At 49.2% G+C, this 18,337-nt stretch overlaps 1 protein-coding gene and 1 long non-coding RNA gene across 2 annotated transcripts in view; one reads left to right on the top strand and one right to left on the bottom strand.

The window, feature by feature from the left end:
* Positions 1-9,811, bottom strand: part of XPR1 (xenotropic and polytropic retrovirus receptor 1) — a 107,671-nt gene extending 97,860 nt beyond the window's left edge. Inside the window, exons 1-2 of the mRNA XM_086754105.1 lie at positions 9,513-9,811; positions 2,630-2,681 (exon numbers count right to left, since the gene is read on the bottom strand). Of these exons, the coding sequence (XP_086610231.1) occupies positions 2,630-2,681; positions 9,513-9,581 (121 nt within the window). The 5' untranslated portion in view covers positions 9,582-9,811. The remainder of the gene's footprint in view (positions 1-2,629; positions 2,682-9,512) is intronic.
* Positions 9,812-10,015: 204 nt separating this feature from the next.
* On the top strand, positions 10,016-11,903 carry LOC147599928 (uncharacterized). The gene is made up of 2 exons (XR_015259285.1): positions 10,016-10,151; positions 11,282-11,903. It is a non-coding gene; the product is annotated as an uncharacterized LOC147599928 (long non-coding RNA).
* Positions 11,904-18,337: the final 6,434 nt, after the last annotated feature.

The raw sequence follows: 18,337 nt of genomic DNA, 5'->3' as shown, positions 1-18,337 counted from the left end.
ATAGTAATTTTTTTTTTTTAAAGAGTTTCCAAAATGCTTCGAACATACTACTAAGCAATACAAAGCGTTTCTGTATGTATACAAATTTTACCAGTAAGCAGCCTGCAGCAGAAATCTAAGCAACTCATTCACGAGTCCTGAATTACACATCCAGCCGAGCAGAATAAGAATTAGGAATAGCCTCGGCTTTGGCATACACAACTACCTTTTCTTCACAGCCCAATATGTGAACTGAAGATTAGCTTTACAATCCATGTAGGGTAAATCAAAACCTACTATGCACATCTACAGTGTGTCTGTGATCAACTAAATCAATCAGAAAGTGGATTTTAGTTAGACCAGTCTAAAATAAGATTACATTAGGCTCATACTAGGAAGCTGGGTTTCAGTAGCACACTCCTGTAGTTTCCATGCTAAGCTCAAAATAATACAAAAGTATCCATTGGAAAATGAATATTAAACTGAAAACACACAGGCCAACACCCAGCCCCTGACCATAGCTGCTACATCCCCCCGAAGTTTAAAGAACTTGCCCCATCTCCTCTGACAGGGACTAGAGCCCTGTTTGGGGTACAGTTTGTCTGCAGTCACGCACTAACCCTGGCCTAAGGCTTCTACGAAGAACGGCAGAAGGGCTTAAAGGAGGAGGAAGTAAGCAGCAGGGACAGAGCAATACCTGGGGTTTTGATCCACTTCCAGTACAAGCCTTTCCTAAAGCTGCAGCTCATAGAAAGACATCTGCCTTCCCTCTGTCACCTCTGCACTCCTACAGGCAACGGGAGAAGGATCCACTGGCTCTAACTGACCTGCCTGTACTGACAGCACAAATAGCCTGGCCCCATCCTGAGCCACAACACAAGTTTCAGAGAGGAAGCCAGAGCCTAAAGAGCAAAACCGACTCTTTCAAGATTTAAAAGAACTTAAATATAGTATTATACCATTTTATTCTTTACCTTTTCTCCCTTTGCCAAATACCTTTACATACAAACATCACAGTCCACCTTGAAATTTTAAGTATCACACGCAAAAACCAGTAAGTCATACTCAAATATTAGACTACAAAATTTCATTAGCACAGACACCATTTGCTCCCATTGTGAATAAAAGGCCTTGTAAATGCTCCAGTCTTCCATAAAACTAATGCTGGATTTTCAACAAAATTAGCAAGTTGTCTTTAAAAATTAATATAGTCAGTTTGGCCTGCACAAAACACTGTAATTCCTCTTAGCTAGAAAATCGATTTTGTACTACGGAGGAGGGAGGGTCTGCAGGTTTGTGGGTTTTTTAAGCAATTTTGACACTCAAAAAAATAAAGTGAGACTTTCCTCTTTTGCCAGTGTATTGCTGGCAAGTTTTATTCAGTTTTCCAAAAATAACCCATATATTTTAGATGATGCTAGGACCATAACCTTTACAAATCTAGTTCCAAGACCCGCACATTAGAGAAAAGGCTGATTAATTTAACAACACTAGCAGGCTGAGTCAAGCGGACAACCAAGTGTCAGGTTAAACCCTAAAAATTATAGCTGTCTGAGCATTTCAATTAAGTTATCAGCTTAGACTGCACCTCTACAACAAAAGTCTGCCCCATCATACACACACATGTAGTCTATGAACTACTGCAGTTTGTTTTAAAATTCTAATCAAAGAGCAGGTATAGTTAAATTCAAAAAATTAATATTCCACATTATTTTAACCATGTCATACCTCATTTCCCATTTCTAATCAACACAAAGAAAGTAGTTAATAAGCTAACATTAATAGTGACTAGCATTATTCATGTTAGCCAACTGACTACGCTAGAAGGAGCAGATGTTGTTCTGCTCTATAAATATGAAAGAAAGAAGCCTAGAGCCACATTCAAAGAGGTTAGTTAAATTAACATTGCACTGCAATCAAAGTGAAAATAATAAAGGTAAGGAGGTTAAAAAAAGTCTGAAATCCACATGAAGGGCAAGAAAGTAGGGAGTGAGACAAAATAAAGGCAAAAACTATTCAGTACTTCAAAGACAACGCAAAGAAGACAGAAAGAAAGTAAAGGGCTCTATTGAGAAATTTTGCACAGATCATCACTTAATTAAACAAACTATTCAAAATACACTGACCTTAAAACCAAATATTATCCTACATAATCTATCTAGAGAACTCAGTGGCCATAAACACAGGCAAAAAAAGAAAATACACTCATGTCAACATACGAGAGGTAGCACGGCATTCGAGGAAGACATAGAACGAAAGGATGAGACTCTTCAGTTCAAATCACCAGTAACAAACCAGGAACCAGTATCTCTCTAGCACAGTTATCGCCTGAGGTGGCTAGCTGTCACAGGGAAACAAAGGTCTATTCTCAAGCGATGAAGAAAGTACTTCCACCAGTGAATGTCCTTATAAGCAAGAGGAATCCAGCTGATGAAGTCCCACACTATACAAAGACATTTGTTGTCCTAATGACAGAGGACAAAGAGTTCTAACAATCAAAAATAGCAAGCAGACTGTGAAAGGCCAGGCATTTGCCCATCAGTGTATTCAGTTTACCAATTTAGGAGGACTGAGGACAGAAAAGTAGCAGGACTACGTGTCCAGCACCCCATGCCAAGAAAAACATGATTCTCCGTTACAACTTGCTTACCTTCTATAGAAGGGGCCTGGTCCACAGCTGCATAGAGCATCTCTTTCAAAGCCTGCAAAGGAGAGAGAGAGAACAAGGAATACAGTTAGTATTTTTTAAAACATCACATTGTTTTGAGATGCCTGTTTGAAAACAAAAGCAATTATAACCCTTTTATCCTCCAGACTGACACAGAAAGCCATGGAACGTGATGTCAATGCTATCACACGTATTTCTGTTAACAAAAGAAATACAAGTTCACATTTACTGACTGCTTTGTCTAAAGCCTGTTACCTTACTAATCCATAAAATTTATTCCAACTGTATCTTTCGACATCTTCCCTGGGAAAAATATTTCTCCGTTGGTAGGACATTAAAGGTTGTACATAAAAAAAAAAACAAACAACAACAAACCAAAACAAGAACTGTTGCATGACACAAAGGAGTTTGTCAAGGCAAATGGAGGAAAAGCAGCCTCAGGGATTTCTTCTCCCTGTTATACAGGAGTACAGAACTACACATACATCCTAAAAGCTGAAGACAACATGACGAAGGAGATTAGGGAAGCAAGGGTGATGGCCTTCTGTTGAGGTGGAAACTGAAGGACACCGTTAACATCAGACAGAATTATTAACTAGGTTTTCATGTCTGAGATGCACTGTGAACTGCCTCCCAGAGACCACGGGACAAGCTCCCAGGAAGGGCCCATTCCCATTGCCGATTTGTTTACACACACCCCACATCACTTCATAAAGACACGCATCTTCATGTGCATACGGAACGTGAGCATGCTTCACACACAGCTGATGAAAAAGTAGATTTTATTCCTTCACTTTTGAACCCACAGAAATCTAGCACATTAAGTCATTCAGGTGTTTTGAACTCCTGTCTCTCCTGCCTGTTTCCCAACATATCATATACTTTTAAAATCCTGCACCTCTGCCTTTACCATCTTGTGTATCTGTGTTCCCCCCAGGTCAAAACATCACAGCCTAAATAACAAATTCCCTAATACCCTCAAGCCAAAACCTACAAGCTCAGCAACTGGAAGCTCAGCACTCTTGTAACATAGTGGTTATGATCCTGTTAAGTAAATATAAGGTCTAAAGGACATGTCTGTTTATCACAAGATCTCCTAGGTGGCAGGCCACACCAGCAGCTCAGACTCTCTTAAAAGCCTGATTCCCGAGTCCACAGAGGTCTCAACAAAGGTCACTTGCAGAACTGCTTTCTCAACTGAGCCATTGCTGAATGATCCTCGTCCCAGTGGCATAGCTCTCCTCTACCCCCAGTGCTTCCTTTAAATTCCTCCCAAACACTGGCCATTTCAGTCCTTTTCCCCCTCCATGACTCACTGGCCAGCAGCACATGATGTTCATCAAGTGGTCAGAAAGCCTTCCCCCTTTTTCATCCTGCTCATCATTCCCGCCTACCTGTAACTTTTTCCATGAACCACAACGACATGACACAGGATAAACAAACCTGACAAGACAGCACATTGAAAGTCACTGCAGTAAGAACGCCATCCCTTAACCCACCCAGAGGTAAACTCGTGGTGTACTTCCTATCTCTGGTTTTATCAGTTATTTAAAAAAGAAAAAAAAAAAAAAAAATTTAAAAAGGACCACACCACTGACGGTCCTGCACTGAACAATCCCGAAAGCCGAAGGTGTCGGTCATCCCACAGGCCTCTCTCCCCATGCAGACTGACATATTACAATCTGACAGCTGCAGGGCAGCAGATTTTGTTACAGCTTACCTGACCTATATAAGTAAACCAATAACCTGAAAGCAAAAGGCTCAGCGCTTCTTCAGACCTGAAGTGTTTAGTCCTCTAAGTTACAGAATTTTAGAAATTATTGTTTCCAAAAGTTATCCTTCACTGTCAACCTCAAAGAATTACTCTTTCTGCCCTCAAACTAGACAAAAAAAAAACCCAAAAAAGATTATTTCCTTACTTTGAGTTGTGCTGGTGATACACATTAATACAAGTTGACTGTGGGTGCAAAGTGTATCAGAGAACAAAAAAAAAAAAAAGGCAGAAAGAAAACACACTTAAAAATGCAACTGTCAAGCCCTAACAGTGAACAAATACAAGGACAAAAGCCTTAAAACACTTGAACAAAATTGTTGTTATAAACGAGTAGCTTTCAAACCACTTATGCTCTTCTAAGCTCGTCCGCTAACGCCGAGAAGGACAAATAGTGAAATAGCACAACAGATTTGTGTCAGGAGGTGGCAAGCCTGGGTGTGAACTGCCTATCATGAAGCAGCGTTTGACGAGCAGAATTGGCCACCTCCCAAAAACCGAAAGCCTGTTTCTGGAAGAGAGACTCCAAAGGCAAGCAGGCTACCTCAACTATCAGTTTCGTTTTTCCCATCTACTTTCTTGATGGAGGCTTTGTCTCAGAGAAATGATTTATAAAACTTAGCAACATGTTTCTCTTCTCCAAAGGCAAAGGTACTTAAAACTTGAAGTCTCCTTAAAAAGGAAGGGAAGTCACCTGCTCCTACCTTTTACCCATCTCTCCCATGAACTTTGCACCTTTAATAACTGTTCCTTCTTCCTCAGATACTGCAATTCCAAAGGTATTAAGCACTTTTTCTTTTAAAATACCATCAGATTTCTGCCTCCAGATAAACAAATGCAGGCCAGATTAACTGAAACACAACTGCCATCTGGCAACTGTAAAACTCCACCGAATTTCCATCAGCAGAACGTGCAGACGTACACTCACATTTAGAAGTCTGAGCAGACGGAGCAACGCTCTCCTCTTTCTCCTACAAGCACTCCAAAGATGGACACAAGAGCTAAGCAAATCTGCAGCGCGATTTGTGGATAAACGAAGGACTAGCAACCCAACGATTTCCCTGCATTGGAAAACGCGCATTAAACGCAGCTCTTAGCAAAAAATCATCAGCTGAAGTTCATCTAGCAGCTACCTTAATTCGTTCAGTACTGACTATGTAAAAAAGACAATTCTGTTGTCTGACACAAAAATATGGGATTTTGTTTGTTTTCAAATTTTATGTTTGCACCAAAGGAACTGAAGAGTAAATGAATGGTCCAAAACATAAGGTTTTAAGATAAGAAGCGCACTGAAGCAGTGTGTGCCACAGCAATCATTTAACTGGCTGGGAGAAGGACACTAACTTTACAGAAGATACGCTGCCACATCCCCTAAAATAAGGGGACCAAACCTTTTCATGCCACTGCCTGGGTCAGGGTACACCCACAGGTCACTGCCCAGTTGCAGAGTGAGAACCACGCAGCTGCAGGAACCAAGCAACCAGGTACGTGTACGAGACAGCCAGCGCTCCATGGACTTGGCACACCGCCCCCCAAAATCAATGCTCCCCTCTCCTGCGGTCTTTGCACACAGAAGGCAGTGGGTAGAGAAACCTGAAGCACAGCTTTTAACAAACAGAAAGTTTTCAGACGACAGACATTGAAATCAGAACCAAAGTTGTTTAAAACTTTGGCATATTTAGCGTTTAATGTAATTGACGAGCATTTTCACAAATTAAGCATTTCTCAATACATTATTTTAAACTCAGTCATATCCAGGGAGTAGCCTGATAACAGCACTCAGTACTTCAGCAGTAGAAATTCTCCTTTACACAGGGGTTACATATTACGTTATTGCCACTGGTCCGCACGTGAAACCCTCCTGACCATTTGCACTGACTGAGGCTTCAAGAACCATCAGTTGGGTCCAGTTTGCATACTAAATGTGACATACAAAATTTGTATGCCTTCCTGCAATCTTTATAATGGGAATTTAGAATGGAAAGTCAAATAAAGTCAGTCAAGGTTTGTGTATGGCTCCATCCTAACGTTGACTCAGTCACGGCAAATGTCTTTGCAAAAAGCTGAATGAAACAGAATAGCATATGTCATCATTTTTCCTCTTTTCCATAAGCCAAGTGCTCTTTCTCAGAAAGCAGAGGTACAGTAACGGTCACAGCAGAGCTTCTGCTGAAAGAAAATAAGAATTTAAGCCATAGTTATCAAAGTCTATCATCTTTTTGCCTATTTAATGAATGGATTTTTCTCTAAAGCTCTTCCACTGACCGAGTATCTGCCCTAAGTCTGGGCAACTTCCATACTTCCCACAAGCACAGTTATAATGCTTAAACAGAATTTTGTTGGAGGAAAAAGATTACGCTAATGGTAGGAACTTTGAGGACTGTAAATTGTTAAAGACCATCTGAAAGCGAAACTACATTTTTAGGTATTCAAATACAACAGTCTCGTTCTTCTTTCTGACATCATCAGCAAGAGACGACACCCTCCTCCTGGTCTGACTGCCAGTTAATGTGAGGCAAAGCTCCTCGCAACCACACTCACTGCGCGTCACATCAAACCAGAGTCAGGGCACCTGGTGAGGATCTCACAGGTTACCTGGGTCTTACCGCCTTCGGGGCAGTCTGACTGCATGGCTCATCTGCTCTTCGATGGAAGTAACTACAAACACCAGAGCAGAAAAACAAGATGACTACACGTAAGCAATTTCTATACCATCTTCCAGTTCTTTCATCAGCATCACAAACGTGACACGGGAAGTGCCTGGAAACAGGAATAATCTTTTCAGAGCTAAAAATGAACACAACAAGATCTCTCACTCCAAAACAGTGCTTGATTACTGTTTTAATTAAGAAGGAAAAGACAAACTCTCAGATGAAGAAACACTATAATATTATTAAATATACAAATAATTTTTAAAAATTTTACTATGATGCATGCTGTAAGCAATATTGCACGCAAGTAACGAAAGCGGCACTTGGCCTTACGTTTGCTAATCAACAACTCGGAATTTTTCTTGACAAAGGAGGGCTGAACGCTTTCTACCTCAAGTATAATCAACAAGTAAAGCAAGGTAGCGCTGGCCTTTTATGCGCCGCACCCACACGACCACCAGTTACTGAATAATAAATGCCAGACTATTCCATTACTGCAATATGCATGAGCAGGAGGCTGACTCACATTCAGTCAGCTGCAACAAGGGAAACAAAGAGTTTTGAAACTTATTACTAAAAAGGAGGGCAGGGATTATATTTTCATTCACTCTACGTTAAGCTATCTACCCAAGGAGGAAATTAGTTGAAGTCTAGAGAGAGTAATAACTTGAAGGAAGTTTTTACTGAAATCTACCTTTATTTTAAATTGGGATGGGGGAAGGGAGAATGGTATAATAATACTGCCCTAGTTAACACATCTGAAAATTAACCTCCTATAATGAAAACAGTGGCCAATAAGCAGCAGAGCTCTTCACACATTAATCAAGGTGTCATAGTTCACTGGGTCTCCCTCACCCTCCCTCTACATCTGTCTGTTCAGCAGGCAACCACATCTTTTGCCCTTCTATTTCCTCCTGGCCTTCCCCTCCAACCCACCTCCAAACCTTCTCTTATGAAGATACGCAAGTTTTCTGCTTCCAGGAACAGCAAACAACTCTTGCACAGATAACTCATCATAGACATGATGCAGAACTAAGCTGGTACTTTATTTTATCAAGACAATGGATTTCCTCCTCCTCAGAGCTGATGCATTATTTGCTCATCTAGTTCTCCACATAATTCAAGGAGATCACAATTTTGTTCTAAAGTCAAATCTGGCCACAGTTTTTATTTAAACATCCCTTCCTTTGCAGCCAGGTAAAAGAAAACAAAGGAATACTCAAAAGGGCAGATACAAAAGTTTGACACTGTAACAAAGCAAGCTAAGATGAATGTGATTTTCCTTGCAAATGCACACAGATTAATAGAGATACTAGAAATAAATTGCTATTATAGTCCTAGAGAGAAAACACAGGCCGTGAAATGATAACAAATTGTTGTATGGTTTTGACTGACTCAATCAGTCAATAAGTTTTGCTGATCATAGCTCTCCTATAATCAGCTTTACCGTTGCCTAGGTTTAATTATTACTTGTGGAAAAGACCAACATCATCAGCACCAACCACTTTTACTGCTAATGCTGAAACAGGAGATGGCTTTACTACAAATAACCACCTTCATCTAGTTAAACCGAAGCCAAACACCTCTATGATAAATCTGAAAGTAAGCAATCAGCGTGACCTTTAGAGAGCTGCCATAATAAAAAAGAATGAAAAGCTGTATTTGGCAAATAATTCATCATTAATGCAGCAGGACTTTGCGTAAAGAGTGGTCATAGGTGGCTTGATTCAAGCGGTTCACCTGCAATCAACTATGAAATGGTGAGGTAAAAATAAAAAAAATTTTAAAAATTAAAAAAAAAATTAAAAAAAGGCAATTGATGGCAGGGTCGCTGCCCTGTCTGGAGCCAGCCGGGTAAGCTACCAGCACGGCCAGCCCCGACCGCGGCCCTTCGCGGGGCAAGGCCCGCAGGAAGGGAAGGGAAGGCCGGGCCCCCCCGCCCGTGGAGGCCGAGAGCCGCCTCTCAAAGTCACCCCCGCTCCGCGCTGCCAGGGCCGGCGGTGGTGCCGAACAACGCCCGCGGCTGGGAGCGGGGCTGCGGCCGGAGCTGCGGGGCTGCCCGGGAGCACAGCACCGCACAGCCCCGGGCTGCGGCCCCGCTGCCCTCACCTCACCGCTGGCCTCCGCCCCACACCCGGAGGTCACAGGTAACGATTAATTAACCGGTCACCAGCGCTTCGCCTCCGAGCGGTCCCCGGTTTTGGGGGACGGCGGGAACCCTCAGCTGCCAGCCCCGTCCCCGCGCCGCGGAGAGGAGCGGGAGGCTGCCGCCCGCCCGGCACCGCCGCCGGGCAGCGGGGCTGCCTCGCCCCCGGGGCACCGGTGCAGCGCTTCCCGGCCACCGACCGCCCTGCCCCGAGGGGACACGGGGGGAGCGGGGCCGCTTCACGCACCGAGCCCCCCTCCAGCCGGGGGGAACGGGGCCGGGGCGGCGCGGCCCTACCTCGTACTGGATGTACTGCTTCCGCCATTCGGGGGTGATGTGCGCCGCGAGGTGCTCGGCGAACTTCATCCTGCCGCCGGGGCCGGGCCGGGGCCGCGCTCGCTCTGCGCCCGCCGAGCCGCTTCAGCGGCGCCTGGCTGAGAAGGGGCCGCGGCCGCCGCCGGTAGTGGGGGGCGGGAGGGGGCCGCCGCCGCTACCACACATGGGCCCCCGCCCGCCCGCCCCGCCACTCCTCAGCCCGCCTCGGGCCTCCTCAGCGCCGCCCCGCTACCGCCGCCGCCACCGCCGCCTCCTCTGCCGCCGCCATCTTCCCCGTCCCGCCGCCCCGCCGCCGCCGCCCCCCAGCCGTCAGCCGGCCCGACAGCCAACCGGTCGCCGGCAAGGCGCCGTCGCCACGGCAACCGCCGTCGCCACCGCCCACTGCCGCGCGCAGCGGGGCGGGGCCCGGCTCAGGGGGCGGGGCTGAGAGCGGTTGGCTCCGCCCCTCCCCGCCGGGCCGGGCCGGGGGGGCCGGTGGCGTCGGGGTTCCCCCAGCGGGGGGCGCCCCCCCGGGTTTTTACCTTTTCTGCGCGGTTTGGGGGTCGGTTTGGGCCCAAACGCGCCACCTTCGGCCCGCGGGGTCTCCAGCCCAGCCCCAGCGTAAGTGATGGCAGCACTGGGACAGCCCAGGGTTGAATCCTCAGCCCTTTGGGGGTGGATGGGGCATGGGAATGGGATGGGGTCAGGTGAGGATGGGAACAGGATGGGGGTGGGAATGGGATGGGGATGGGCATGGGCATGGGATAGGGATGGGGATGGAATGGATGGGGTGGAAGTGGGATAGAGATGGGATCAGATAGGAATGGAGATGGGGATGGGATGGAGTTAGGGATGGGAATGGGATGGGGTGGGAATGGGATGGGGATGGGGGTGGGATGGGAATGGGAATGGGATGGAGTTGGGAATGGAATGGGATGGGGTGAGAATGGGGTGGGAATGGGATGGAGATGGGATAGGATGGGATGGGGGGAAGGGGATGGGGATAGGGATGAGAATGAGGTTGGGACGGGAATGGGGATGCGAGTGGGATGGTGATGGGATGAAGTGGGAATGGAATGGAGTTGGAGATTGAATGGGATGGAAATGGGGATGGGATGAGAAAGGATGGGATGGGGATGAGATGGGAATGGGATGGGGAGAAGTGCGGCAGGGAGGGCAGTGTGTGAGGGAGGGAAGAGGTGAGGGAATGGGGAGGTACCAGCCAGGGAAAACAGAGAGACAGAGGATGGAGATGGAGGGGCAGAGTAGGAGAAAACACAAGAAAGATGGGTAAGAACTGAGGGAGCAGGGAAATTGGGCTGACAGGCCACAAAAAAAAACAGAGGGAAGGAAAAGACAGAGAAGCCAGTGCAAAGGAAAAGGAGGAGGGGAAGAAAAAAGAAAAAAAAAAAAAGAGGAAATTCTCCAAAAGTTGCATTGTGACAAAAGCCTTCACCCTTGCACCACTCGTCACACTTACTGGCAGGGCGAGGGGGAGCAGGGAAACCTCAGGCAGGTGCTTACATCTGCAAGCCACCTGCACAGGGGCACAGCTGCCCCAAAATACAGACACCCCCGGGGGCTGGAGGGTTCAGCACCCGCTGTGTGAGAGACCAAACCGGCGCTGTTTGGAGCAGGGCCGCAGCCCTCGGTTATCCCCGGGTGTCCCAGTGTCCCTAACTCTGCCCCTCCCCAATTCCCACATCTGGGGAATTTGCCACATTTGGGGTTTATTTTGGGTTTCCTTCAAGCCTCCCAACCTCCGGCACACCTTCAGACGGCAGTTTTCAGCTTCTTCCCGTATCCGCACCGAGGCCGATCCTGTCCCAGCTGCCAGCTGCCTGGAGCATCGCCCCTGCTGCCATCTGCAAGAACGGAGCTCATTTGCTGCGGGGATTTATCGGGGTCCTGTCACAGGCCCGGGGACTTCTGATTTGCGAGCGTTCTTACCCGCGCCAAGATTTACCCGGCAGCGACAGCGGCGCACGCAGCAGCGATGCTCACCGATACCATCTCTTAATTATGTTTGCAGGAAACCGTTTAATGAATAGAGCTTTAGTGCCCTTCATCTGAAACTTCACACTCAGCAACCTGCCCGGCGCTGACCTCAGCGCGAGCCAACCGCGATGTCACAGCTTGACTTACATTCCGCAGGTCACCAGCTTTTTACCGCGTTACCTTTGCAGGCTTGCTGCCGATAAAAGCGCGCAGGGGCTGAGCCCGCTCCCACCACGATCGGTGGCTTTGACTTAGATGAGAGGCGAGTCTTGCCAGCTTCGACCCTTTGTATCCCGTCGGGCTTCCGGAGATAATGTGCAGCATAGGGGAGGAGAATGGATTAAGAAATAAGTATTCTTTTTATTATTTGCTGGACGCATTGTATGAAATGTATACCATGATGTATAATAAGGGAATATCGTCTGATACAACAGCTTGCAAATTCAGCGGCTGAAAATAACTAGTGATCTTCCCTTCCCTTTGTAACTTGGAGGGTTTTTTACTCACTAATAAATGCTATTTATTTATTTAATACCAATAAATGCTATTTATTGGTATTATCCAAAGACAGACGCTAGCAGGAGAGGCAGAGCAGAGGCTGGACTCCTCACTCACCGTTGCCCTGTTCTCTAGCATCAGCTCCATTTAAATATCTGATTGGCAAAACCCTGCCTCCCGTTATCAGACATGCTTTGGGGCCACGCTTGGCATTGTGGCAGTGTTTCACCGTTCTGCTGGGACTTGCGGCTTTCCGGCCCTTCAGAATGTTTCCAGATTCTCAGCTCTGCCCGTCCAGGGGCTGGGGGAGGAAGGCAGGAGGGAAAAGAGGGCAGGAGAAGCCTTAAATGAAAGAGGAAAGCGCTGGGCTGGAGGGCAGGCGGGGGAATGCAAGCAACGCATCCCAGCCCAGGAGGGATGCTGATCCCAGCCGATCCCAGACCTCGTGCCTCAGGTCTGGATCCCGGTCCCCGTGCCTCGCTTACACCAGGCTGCCACATTCCCTCATCTCTCACTCTTTTCCAGGAAACAGTTTGTGTTGTGATCTTCCCCCCAGTGCTGTTGTAGCTAGGAAAAAATAAAAGCAGCAACGTTATTTGCAATTTTAAACCCAGCAAGGAGAAGTCAGGAGTGGGCTTTCCGCCAGTGCAGTCTGGCACTTGCTTTGTTGAGAGCATATAGAATAATTTATAAATAGCATGGTGGGGTTTTTTAAAAAAAAATATAATTATACTTTTAAACATCCTGCATTACTGGGGAGAAGAAATCTTGAAAAGAGCCTTTAGAAAAAAAAAGTCTTACAGCGGGAAAGTGTTCTTTAATGGCACTCATAAAATCACGAAGAGGAGGGTTTTCCTCAGCAGGAGACAATGCAGGACACCCACAGACAACCATTCCTACACCTCTCTTCCCACCTCCTCCCCAGGCAGCTGATTTTTAGGATATTTAGGGGCTGGGTTTGTCACGGGAGGGGATGCTTGAGCAGCATGACCCTCCCTGGCCCCAGAAGCAGAGCAGGACCTGCTGAGCCTGGACCACTGGGTGGGTCAAGATCGCGGGGGACCTGGGAAGATAAATGCATCTCCTCTCCGTTGAAACCAGAAGAAATAATGCCTGAACCTGGGGGGCCAGGAGCAGCAACATGCTGCCAACCTCCGCACAGCAAAGCTGCTCTCTGCCGCCGGCCAGAGCCGCTCCGCAGAGGTGGCGAGGGCGTCGTGCGGGGAAATGGCTGCTCTCTGCATCCTCCTCTGCCCTGCCATGCCCGGGCGGTGATTCCCACTCCCGAGGGAGGACCAGGGCTTCACTGCCACAACCGCTTGGAAGGGAAGGTGGGGAATAAATAAATACAGAAATAAAAGCAGGTCAGGGGTGAGCTTGAGGTGGAATGATGAGGGGATTTAGTGAATCACAACAAGAGATGCTGCCCTGCCTGCCAGGATCAATACAGCAGCCCTGGGCTTCAGACACCCTCGGCATCCACCGGCCAGCCCCCCACACTCCTGTTATCGGCTTCATCAATACCAGTCTTGAGGATCGCGATCAATATATCAGATTTCCCAGAGACAGCGGTGCAAAATGTATACATCCCCCAGCAGCCTGAGCTAGGGCTATTGATTTTTCACATATTCTCCCTCCCCGCCCGGTGCCGGCGGAGGAGGAGGGTGTGATTATGAGCATCAGGAGCCGGCCGGGGGGGTGGTCCTCAGTCCCCAGGGCAGAGGCAGCACACAGGGTCAGCATGGGAGCAGCACAGCCCAATCCACTGGAAATTGTCAGGGCGTTTATACCCCGAGCCAAGCTGCCTGCAGCAGGTTTTTACGCCAGGAGGAGCAGTGGTTTCCAGGCAATACTAGTGCACTGGATGGGCCTGGTTCCAGCGGCAGGGATGTTGGTACCGATCCGGGCTCTTCCAAGCGCTGTACCAGCAGCCATAACCTCCCGCAGCTCTTCTGAGCGGGGTAAAATGATGCTTTCGTCCCTGCTTCCACGGGACCCAGGATGAGACCTGCCAGGAGGGGACGTGCCTGCCTCTGCCTCGGCTGCAGGTGGGTCATTTTACCCGCTGATTGAATTCAATCCATCAGGACTTGAGCCCATCGCAGAGGTGTATTTTGGGCTCAAGATCCCCAAAAGCCAGCCCCGGGGATGGGGCAGCCCTGTCCCCAGTCACAAGCATGTGGGCATGTGGGTCTGTGGGCAGTAAACATGCCCTGCCTGGCTTATTTATTGCCTCCCCTGCGCTCTCCGGGGCAGGATTTGGCCCATATGTTGCTCAGACAGTGTCAACATGCCCGATCTTAGAAATCCCAAGGATGGGCAGCAGCGTACCCTTGGCTGCAAGCCTGCATGTAGATGCACAGTTGCTACTGAAGTGCATAGGGATGCAGAAACACAGAGCAAAAAGCCAAACCAGCGTCAGAGAGATGCCCCCGAGCAGGCTGACCTTTCACGGGCTGAATCACGGCCGATGTACGCACAGCCACGAGCAGGCAGCAGCTCCTCGCTGCTCGCACGTGTCCCTGCCGCTTTGCTTGAGATCACAGGGGTGTCCTGCTTGGCAACTCAGCTGAGGAATAAGGAAAGAAACCATCTGCCCAGATGGTTTAAGTCAAGATGCCCCTGCCAGGTTGCTTCCAGCCCCACTCATACAATGCGAGGGGTGCAGCGTCCCCCACCGCTGCAAAGGGACGAGCCCCGAGGAGCTGTGCTGGTTGCTGCGCTGTCTTGCAACCGGGAGCAGATGGGGGGATTCACGCCCTTCACTGGTGTGTAAGTGATTGCTCCTGGATCGTTTCCAGTATACATCTATGCGTCTGGTTTAATTTATGCACGCGTGCTTTGTGCGAGAAGACAGCAGCTGACCGGTGGTAAAGAAAATTGAACACCCTGAAAAGGTCTAAAATTAGAGAAGAAACAAGAGCTGCTTCCTCCCAGCCCTGGAGCTGTCTGGGCCGTTTCCAGGAGAGCCTCTGCCCTCCTTACTCTGTCCCCGGGACTGCCCTACTGCTCAATCCCCCTCCTCACCAGTTGTAGCAGGGGAGAGTGCAGCATCAGCGTCCCCCGGCACCTCTCTGCATCCGTGGCATTGCTCCGCCATGCCCTGGGGAAGGGTGGACCCGTATCCCTTTGGGATATTTCCCAGCAGACAGGGCTTGGTAAAATGCCAGGTGGCCTTGGGATCACCCCTGTCCTGTTTACCCCAACCTTGCTTGTCTCCTTAAACCTCTCCATCACCATCCTGGCTGCTGGCCCCTTCCCAGGAGGATAAACCATGCAAGGAGGGAGAAGGAAGGGGGGCAGCACCCCACAAAACAACGGGAAGGGGGGATGACCTGGGCCAACTCATGTGGCCAGTGCCACCGTCACACCAGAGTGGCAGCGGGTGACAGAGGAAACAGGAGATCTGGGTGCATCTCGGTTTATCAATGCTGCAGGCACCAAGCTGCCACAAGCACAATAAAGCGGCGGAGCAGTTCTGTGCCACCCCTGCGGTCAACGGGCTGTGGATGACCAAATGCTGAGGTTGTGCCTTGGTGCCGGTACAAAGATGCTTTACTTTTGGCAAGTGGTCCCCGCTGGGAAAGGAGAGTAGAGCGTACCCGCGTGTGACACCATGCCCTAACGACATGCTCGAGGATGTGTCACTGCGATTCTCTGCGCTAAACCTGTGTCCCTTCACCAGCGTGTCTGTAGTGGCTAAAAGCTAAGTGCAGGCGAGGCTGAGATGTGTGCTAATAACTAGGGCAGAAATCTCCATAGCTAGCGAGACTTTCTGGGAATTTTTGAAAATCCTGCCATAGCTTTGTGTTTTTTTAACAACCTCTGAACCTTATCAAAGTGCACGTAAGGCCACAGACTTCCTATTTGCAAGGGCTGCGTTAGGAAAACAACAGCCGCTCTGGCCGAACCCGGCTTGACCCTGCCTGGCTTGAGCTCCAAGCCTCGCCACTGAGCCCTGCGTTGTTAGCATCCTTCGCGTGGTTGACTCCTGCTGATGGAGGGACCTTGTCCACAGCAAGTCCATTTGAAGATGTTCTGGGACAGCACTAGGTTAGGCTGTTTCTCCACAGAGGGTCTTGCCTGGCCTGGAAGGAATGGTGTGTCTCCAGGTCGCATCCCCTTATGGATTGGGGCTGGATGTGAACCATCCGTAGGTGCCATAACACACGGCTCCAGGTCCTGCAACCTCAGGACAGTCGGCAGATTAGAAGGAATTGTTTAAAGCAAGTGGGGTCACGTGCCAAAGATCCTTGTGCCACCAGGGCAGAGAGTGAAAGGCGGCACGGCATGGGTTCCCGGCCCGGCTGTGGGCTGGGGAGTGGCTGGGATGAGTTTCTGCGGGGGACTCCACATCTGCTTCCAGCCAGCTGCTCGGAGAACAACGGCTCTGGTCTCTGATGGCAGGCACGGGCCGGACACTGCCTGGATTTGTTGTCACCCTAAAAATTAGTCCCGGTGCTGCAAACCGCACGTATGCAGAAAATCCCCCAGCATTTCTCAGTGCCTCTGACTGATGCCAGCAGTTTTGGCAAGGGTCACCTCTACAGCCCGAGACCCCCATCCTCCGCAGGTCCTCTCTGGCTCCAGACGTCGTGGTGATTTTATGACAAGTCTGGCAGGAATTAGTCTAAAACCCTTCCCTTGCACACAGGGACCACCGAACATGCAGGGGCTCTGACGCCTGGGCTCATCCCCAGCGGAGCGATGCCAAGGGGACACTGTGTGTCCCCTTCCCTTGAACCACCCCAGCCTGCCTGGTCAGGGCGTGCCGACCTGCAACCTGAGCCCTGCCTGCTCTATTTTATGGCCGAAACAAGCCATAAATCTCCTTCCACAGAGCTGGAAGGTACAATTGCTTTTCTGCGGTGCAGATTTTTCTTTGCACGGCTTGTGGCATCACGTGAGGGAAATCTGTAAGTAAAAGTCAGGCTGGAGCCATTTATAACGGTAGCACCGTGATTGTTACTGCTGACAGCCGCAATTACAGGCACTCCCTTCGATCGCTCCTCGCTGGGGGAGAGCGGAACCAGCACCGGAGCAGGGAAGGGGTTGGGAGAGGCTTTTCCAGGGCTGTGTCCCCTCTCTGATGGATCTCGTCACCTCTGGGCAGTGCTCAGGGAGAGTTTCGGGGAGGGATGCAGGATAGAGAGTAGCCCCCAGTAAGGAGGGTTTGGGGAGGAATGCAGGATGCTCCCCAGGAAGGAGAGCTCATTGAAGACATCTCAGTGATGGTGCTCACCTCAGTGGGCAGGACGGGGGATTGCCCCGGGGACAGACAGCAGATCCAAGCGCTCACCCAGAACCAACGCTGCTGGTGGGCCCAGATGAACCCCAAGGTGGGCTGCAGGGGAGGGCAGCATCCCAGGTGGGTCACTGCCGGGCGCTTCTTGCAAAACTACAGTCTACATCTCCTGCCTGTGAGATGTTCGGCACGTGCCAGGCAGACAGACAGAGGGGTGTCATCAGCCACAGCGGCTGGGGAGTTGCCCGGGGGATTTGGGAGCTGGGTACCAGAGGGATGGAGAGGAGCTTGCCTGGGGGAGATGGAGAGCAAAATGAGGGATGTCTGTGGCCTTGCAGTGACAGGGCAGTGACAAACAGAGCCATTACTCTCTATCTGCTGCCACACAGAGATGTGAGATGAGGGGGAGCTGGCAAAAGGCAGCGTGGAGGCAGCAGCCGAACCTCAGCAGGGCTTTCCTGCCGAACGCCTCGGCTCTGTCTTCTCTACGCAGATTCAGAGGAACTGAAACTTCCAAAAGCAAGCTAAATTTCATAATTGGCTTAGGTGAAAAAAAACCCCTTAAGAAGTGACTTTTCATTTTGCTGTTTTCTGTGAATAACACCTAGGGGTTTGTTTCAAAACTAAGGGCTCTGCTGTGGTTTTTACACAGGCATGAAAAAAGATGGGAAAGAGGCTGGATGGAGCAGGAGGCTGAGTAAAGTCAAACAAAAATGAAGCTTTTTTTGTTGATTTCACACCAAGCAAAACATTAGGTCAAACCAAACTGAAAATTCTCTTTATGTTTTTGCTCGAATTTAGAAAAGAAAATACCACACAAAATTTCAGCTGACTGCCCCAAACTGAAAAGACCCAGTAGTGAGAGATGTCTCTCCATGGAAAGATCCACTATTTGCACAGCTCTGGCTTCAACCTTTGAACCGCTGGCCAGCCACAGTTTTGCAACCACATTATTGCTGATATCAGCCCAGCAAGGCTTGGGGAGCAGCACTCAGCGCCTGGCAGAGGAGTTTTTCCATCAGTGTTTAAGAGGTTTAATGATATGCTGGGGAGATTTATGCACTTC

Source organism: Chlamydotis macqueenii, chromosome 8 (assembly GCF_036417535.1).
Source record: "Chlamydotis macqueenii isolate bChlMac1 chromosome 8, bChlMac1.mat, whole genome shotgun sequence".
In the NCBI taxonomy this organism is placed as follows: Eukaryota; Metazoa; Chordata; class Aves; order Otidiformes; family Otididae; genus Chlamydotis; species Chlamydotis macqueenii.
The sequence above is the reverse complement of the archived record's forward strand: the minus strand, read 5'-3'. Positions and strand labels throughout refer to the sequence as shown.